Genomic DNA, 6,224 nt, shown 5'->3' on the forward strand with positions numbered 1-6,224 from the left:
ACAAACACACACACACACACACACACACACAGTATCCTGCCGCTCTGGTCATTCCTATGCATTATTCCGCCCTTGACGAGGCGTCCTGGAGACCGTGGAGGGGCGCTGAGGACATCTGTGAGAGATCCTCATTCAGTGTCCTTATCACCACTCACAGGAGGCTTCAGGTGGTGGAGGTGGAGGGTGGTGGAGGTGGAGGGTGGTGTGGTGGAGGGTGGAGGGTGGTGTGGTGGAGGGTGGTGTGGTGGAGGGTAGTGTGGTGGAGGTGGAGGGTGGTGGCCAGTTACTTGATGAAGTACATGGCTGGAATACGGGGCCCCTCACCTGGAACACGGGGCCCCTCGCCTGGAACACGGGGCCCCTCGCCTGGAACACGGAGCCCCTCGCCTGGAACTTGGTGCCCCTCACCTGGAACACGGGACCCCTCATCTAGAACACGGGGCCCCTCGCCTGGAACACGGGTCTCCTCGCCTGGAACACGGGGCCCCTCACCTGGAACACGGGGCCTCTAACCTGGAACACAGGGCCCCTAACCTGGAACATGGGGCCCCTCGCCTGGAACATAGGGCCCCACGCCTGGAACACGGGGCCCCACACCTGGAACACGGGGCCCCACGCCTGGAACACGGGGCCCCTCACCTGGAACACGGGGCCTCTAACCTGGAACACAGGGCCCCTAACCTGGAACATGGGGCCCCTCGCCTGGAACATAGGGCCCCACGCCTGGAACACGGGGCCCCACACCTGGAACACGGGGCCCCTCTCCCCCACTTCTGAAAATATTTATGCTCCTCGTCATACCTTCACCAACGAGCGGCACCAGATTCAGGAGGTGGGTGCCGCAGGAGGGCCGGGCCACCACTCTTCAACAGGTTGGAAAGGCTGAAAGTAGAGGCTAAATCCAGGTTGGGATGGTCCGTGTGGCAGGCGGGGTAAGGCCGGGTCCTGTCCCTTACTGTGGCCGGGTACATATCGGTGATCCACTGAGCGAAAAACAGGTTATTTCGGTGTTTCGGATCAAATTAAGACCTCAGTGGATATTATTATTTCTTCTGCCTTCTGCCTTCCTTCTTCTTCTTGTTCTTCCTTGTTTCTTCCTTTCTCTTCCTTCTTCCTTCTTTCTTCTTCTTCTTCTTCCTCTTCCTTCTTCTCTCTCTCTCTCTCTCTCTCTCTCTCTCTCTCTCTCTCTCTCTCTCTCTCTTCACAGCGTCAGTGAGGCGGAACACCTCTTCATCAGCCTGCTGGTCCTTAACTCCATAATAACCAAGAGCATTTACTTCAAACACAAGTGCCACCCAAGTCGCCTTAACGAGGAAGAGGAGGAGGAGGAAGAGGATGAGGAGAAGAAGGAGGTGGTGGAATAGAGGGAGAGGGAATGAGAGAGGGAAGGAGGAAAGGAATAGTTAATCAGGTGTTTCGAGAAAGAAGATTTACTCAAATTTATTCATCACAAACCGCCGCGTGACCAACTTATGCAGGAGTTAGTCAGTATTCATCTTTGGTCGATCTAGCTGCGACCAACCACAAATCCGCCATCGATATCAACTACCGACACCCCCACCGACACCGACACCGATACTGCCACCGCCACCGACACCAACACACCACCGACATAACACCGTTACACCGATTACCGCACCGACACCGCCACCGCCACCACTCCCGTCCACCGCCTGTTCCTCAGCAGTCGTCATCGTCGTCGTGGTGATGTTAATGAAGATAGAGATGCCGGACCTGTGATTGAGGGTCATATTGATTTTTTCTGTTGCTTCTCCTTGTTAGTGTAATGGCGGCGGTGGTGGTGGTGGCGGCGGTGGTGGTGGTGGTGGTGGTGGTGGTGGTGTGGTGGTGTTGGCGGTGGGTGGCGGTGGTGTGGGAGGAGTGCAATAGGTAGAGTGAGGGGTGCAGTAGGTGAGTGAGGGGTGCCACAGGTGAGTGAGGGGTGCCACAGGTGAGTGGGGGTGCCACAGGTGAGTGAGGGGTAGGTGAGTGAGGGTGCAATAGGTGAGTGAGGGGTGCCAGAGGTGAGAGAGGGGTGCCAGAGGTGAGGAGGGTGCCACAGGTGAGGAGTGGTGCAATAGGTGAGTGAGGGGTGCCACAGGTGAGTGAGGGGTGTCACAAGGAGTGAGGGGTGCCTGAGGTGAGTGAGGGGTGCACAGGTGAGTGAGGGGTGCCAGGAGGTGAGTGAGGGGTGCCACAGGTGAGTGAGGGGTGCCAGAGGTGAGTGAGGGGTGCCACAGGTGAGTGAGGGTGCCACAGGTGAGTGAGGGGTGCCACAGGTGAGTGAGGGGTGCAATAGGGTGAATGAGGGTGCACAGGTGAGTGACAGGTGAGTGAGGGGTGCAATAGGTGAATGAGGGGTGCCACAGGTGAGTGAGGGGTACCACAGGTGAGTGAGGGGTGCCACAGGTGACTGAGGGGTGCCAGACACAGCTCATGGTCATTAATACACATCAGTGACCACCACTCTGGTTCACCCTCGCCATTATTCACCGTAGTAGGTCATTTGTAAAGCCTTCACTGTTCTGCCTGTAAAATAACTGAATCTATTGTGTGCAAATAATTGATTGTTATCTGTTCTAATAATTAATAGCTGTTGGCATAATGATTTTTAGCTACCACAAATAGTTGTTTCCGTGTATAATTATTGCTCACTTGAACAAACGTTTTTTTAAATAAGTGTTCCTTATATTATATAGTATTTTCGTGCATAAATATTTTATTTTATACCAATATCATGTATTTTTATTGAAATTAATAATTATTTTAGGTACTTACTGTTAACTCTCTCCTGTAAACAAAAATATATACGCGTTACAAACAATCGAACTCCATACAAACAAGTTATATATATTCAATTAAAAGATCTTTGTATAATGTCTGATGTATATGCAGTTTTATTATTAACTTATTTATACATTCATTTATTTATTAACTCACCTATATGATTCCTGTACCGTGTAAAACTTAAGCTGAGGTTCCAATGTTTATTTTAATAATATACACCACAAAAATGTCCCTCTGTGGGGAAATATCTATAAACATCAACAAAAAATAAGTAACAAAGATGTGTTTTGTTTTTTATACAGAAGTGTGACTAACGCTGCCTCCTAAACACACACAGGATGAGGTATGGTGTGGTTAAGTTAGGTTAGGTTAGGTTAGGTTAGGTTAGGTTAGGTTAGGTTAGGTAGGGTGGTAAATATTGAGGTGATCCCTGAGAACAATAATAAAAAAAAACACCAAAAACAAAAATCAACTCGAGTATAGTAACAAAAAAAAAATAGAAAGGGGAGGAAGAGGAGAGGAGGAGGAGGAGGAGGAAGAGGAGGCGGAAGAGGAAGACGAGGAGGAGAAAGAGGAAGACGAGGAGGAGAAAGAGGAAGAGATGAAAGAGAAAGAGAAAGAAGAGGAAGAGGGAGAGTGAGGAGGAGGAAGAGGAAGCTGGGGAGGAGGACGAGGAAGAGGAGGAGGAGGATGAGGAGGAAGAGAAAGAGACCTGAGAAATATCACCGTTTGCTAAGGCTCTGAATAATGGACAGTGAGGAAGAGATGAGGGAGGGAGAAGGTAAGGGGGGAGGGAGAGAGTAAGGGGAGGAGAGAGTAAGGGGGTAGGAGAGGGTCAGGGGTAGGGAGAGAGTAAGGGGTAGGGAGAAGGCAAGGGGGGAGGGAGAGTAAGGGGTAGGGAGAGGGTCAGGGGTAGGAGAGGGTCAGGGAGTAGGGAGAGAGTAAGGGGTAGGAGAGGGTCAGGAGGTAGGGAGAGAGCTTAACCTAAGCCTGCGGTACACAAGGAGAGGAGGGCTGGAGGGGTCAATAATAATAATAATAATAATAATAATAATAATAATAATAATAATAATAAGGATAATTTTATGTGAGAATCTTGTGGCAGCTGTAGTTACCAATTCATTTATATAATTTTCTTCATTATTTAATCAAAACTACAAACATGCATAGTTCTTAAAACTATCATATGTAGAACTGTGTTATATGTACTGTACAACAAACTGTACGTGTACTAATGGGTGTTTTGTACAGCTACAGTAAGTCTGGGTGTGGGATACAATTAGATGTACTGTACACCTCTGAGTTTTACAAGTATGTGTGATGTACAAATAGATGTGATGTACACTTATACAAGGAGTACAAGAAGACGGGGTGTACATGTAGGTGAGGTGTACATGCAGGTGAGGTGTACATGTAGGTGAGATGTACATGTAGGTGAGGTGTACATGTAGGTGAGGTGTACATGCAGGTGAGGTGTACATGCAGGTGAGGTGTACATGTAGGTGAGGTGTACAAAAGACGGGATGTACAAGTAGGCGGGGTATACAGTGCGGGGTGTACAGTGCGGGTGTACAGTGCTGGGTGTACAGTGCTGGGTGTACAGTGTGGGGTGTACAGTGCTGGGTGTACAGTGTGGGGTGTACAGTGCTGGGTGTACAGTGCTGGGTGTACAGTGTGGGTGTACAGTGCTGGGTGTACAGTGTGGGGGTACATGCTGGGTGTACAGTGCTGGGTGTACAGTGCTGGGTGTACAGTGCTGGGTGTACAGTGTGGGGTGTACAGTGCTGGGTGCATTGCGTGGGGTAAGTGTACAGTGCTGGGTGTACAGTACAGTGTACAGCAGGGTGTACAGTACAGTACAGTGTGTGGGTGTACAGTAAGGTGTACAGTGTGGGTGTACAGTGCAAGGTGTACAGTGCGGGGTGTACAGTGTGGGTGTACAGTGGGTGAACATAATGGGGTGTACAGTGTAAGTGTACAGTGCGGTGGGAGATGCTGCCTGCATATTATTCAGTAATTCACCTTTAGTCTCTCTCGACCCAGGTGTGAAGTCAGGTGGATAGGAGTGGAAACAGGGTGGGGGGCTACCAGGTGTGTGTGCAGGTGTAGAGGGATCAGAAGACTTGCAGATGTGTGTGTGTGTGTGTGTAGGTACAGGGGAAAGCCAGCAGGTGTGTGTAGGTGTTGGGAGCCAGCAGGTGTGTCTAGGTGTTGGGAGCCGGCAGGTATGTGTAGGTGTAAGGGAGGCCAGCAGGTGTGTGTAGGTTTAGGAAAAGGCTAACAGGTGTGTGTAGTTTTAGAAGAAGGCCAGCAAGTGTGTGTAGGTTTAGGTGAAGGCCAGCAGGTGTGTGCAGGTGTATGGGGGAGGAGGCACCAGTAATAATAAACGCTTCACTAATAAACTACCGCCTCCTCATTCATTACTCATATAATTAAAACGTAATAAAAATCACCTCTATGTAAAACTAATAAAGCCTTGCCCAGTTTTACCCTGAAAGCATTGAATTAAAATTGTAGACGTGTTAAAATTAATGTTGTTTTAGCGTTAATGTGAGGGAGGGAGGAAGGCAAATCCAGGAGGTGGTGATGTTATGGAAGCAGGTCAAGTAGTGATGGTGGTGTAGCCCCTTGACACTACCATGACACACTAGGACCACATGACACTCCAGGACCACATGACACTCTAGGACCACATGACATACCAGGACCAAATGACACGCCAGGACCACATGACACACTAAGACCACATGACACTCCAGGACCACATGACACACCAGGACCACATGACACACCGGGACCACATGACACACCAGGACCACATGACACACCAGGACCACATGACACTCTAGGACCACATGATACACTAGGACCACATGCCACTCTAGACCACACACACCAGAACCACATGACACACCGGGACCACATGACACCTAGGACCACATGACACACCAGGACCAAATGACACACTAGGACCACATGACACACCAGGACCACACATGACACACCAGGATCACATGACACACAAGCGACCACATGATACACTAGGACCACATGATACACCAGGACCACATGACACACCGGGACCACATGACACCTAGGACCACATGACACACCAGGACCAAATGACACACTAGACCACATGACACCCAGGACCATTACTTTATCAATAATGCAAAGGACCACATGATACACTATTAGGACCACATGATACACCCTCAGGACCACATGACACTACAGGACCATGACACACCGGGACCACATGACACTCTAGGACCACATGACACACCAGGACCAAATGACACACTAGACCACATGACACACCAGGACCACATGACACACAAAGGACCACATGATACACTAGGACCACATGATACACCAGGACCACATGACACTACAGGACCACATGACACACCGGGACCATACACTCTAGACCACAT

At 49.8% G+C, this 6,224-nt stretch overlaps 1 protein-coding gene across 1 annotated transcript; it reads left to right on the plus strand.

The window, feature by feature from the left end:
- Positions 1-688: 688 nt before the first annotated feature.
- LOC121869195 (serine/threonine-protein phosphatase 1 regulatory subunit 10-like) lies at positions 689-5,731 on the plus strand. Its single transcript, XM_042370429.1, has 2 exons — positions 689-872; positions 5,457-5,731. The coding sequence occupies exons 1-2, from the start codon at positions 689-691 to the stop codon at positions 5,729-5,731; spliced, it is 459 nt and encodes a 152-aa protein (XP_042226363.1).
- Positions 5,732-6,224: the final 493 nt, after the last annotated feature.

This window comes from Homarus americanus, unplaced genomic scaffold (genome assembly GCF_018991925.1).
Source record: "Homarus americanus isolate GMGI-L3 unplaced genomic scaffold, GMGI_Hamer_2.0 scaffold25467, whole genome shotgun sequence".
NCBI lineage: Eukaryota > Metazoa > Arthropoda > Malacostraca > Decapoda > Nephropidae > Homarus > Homarus americanus.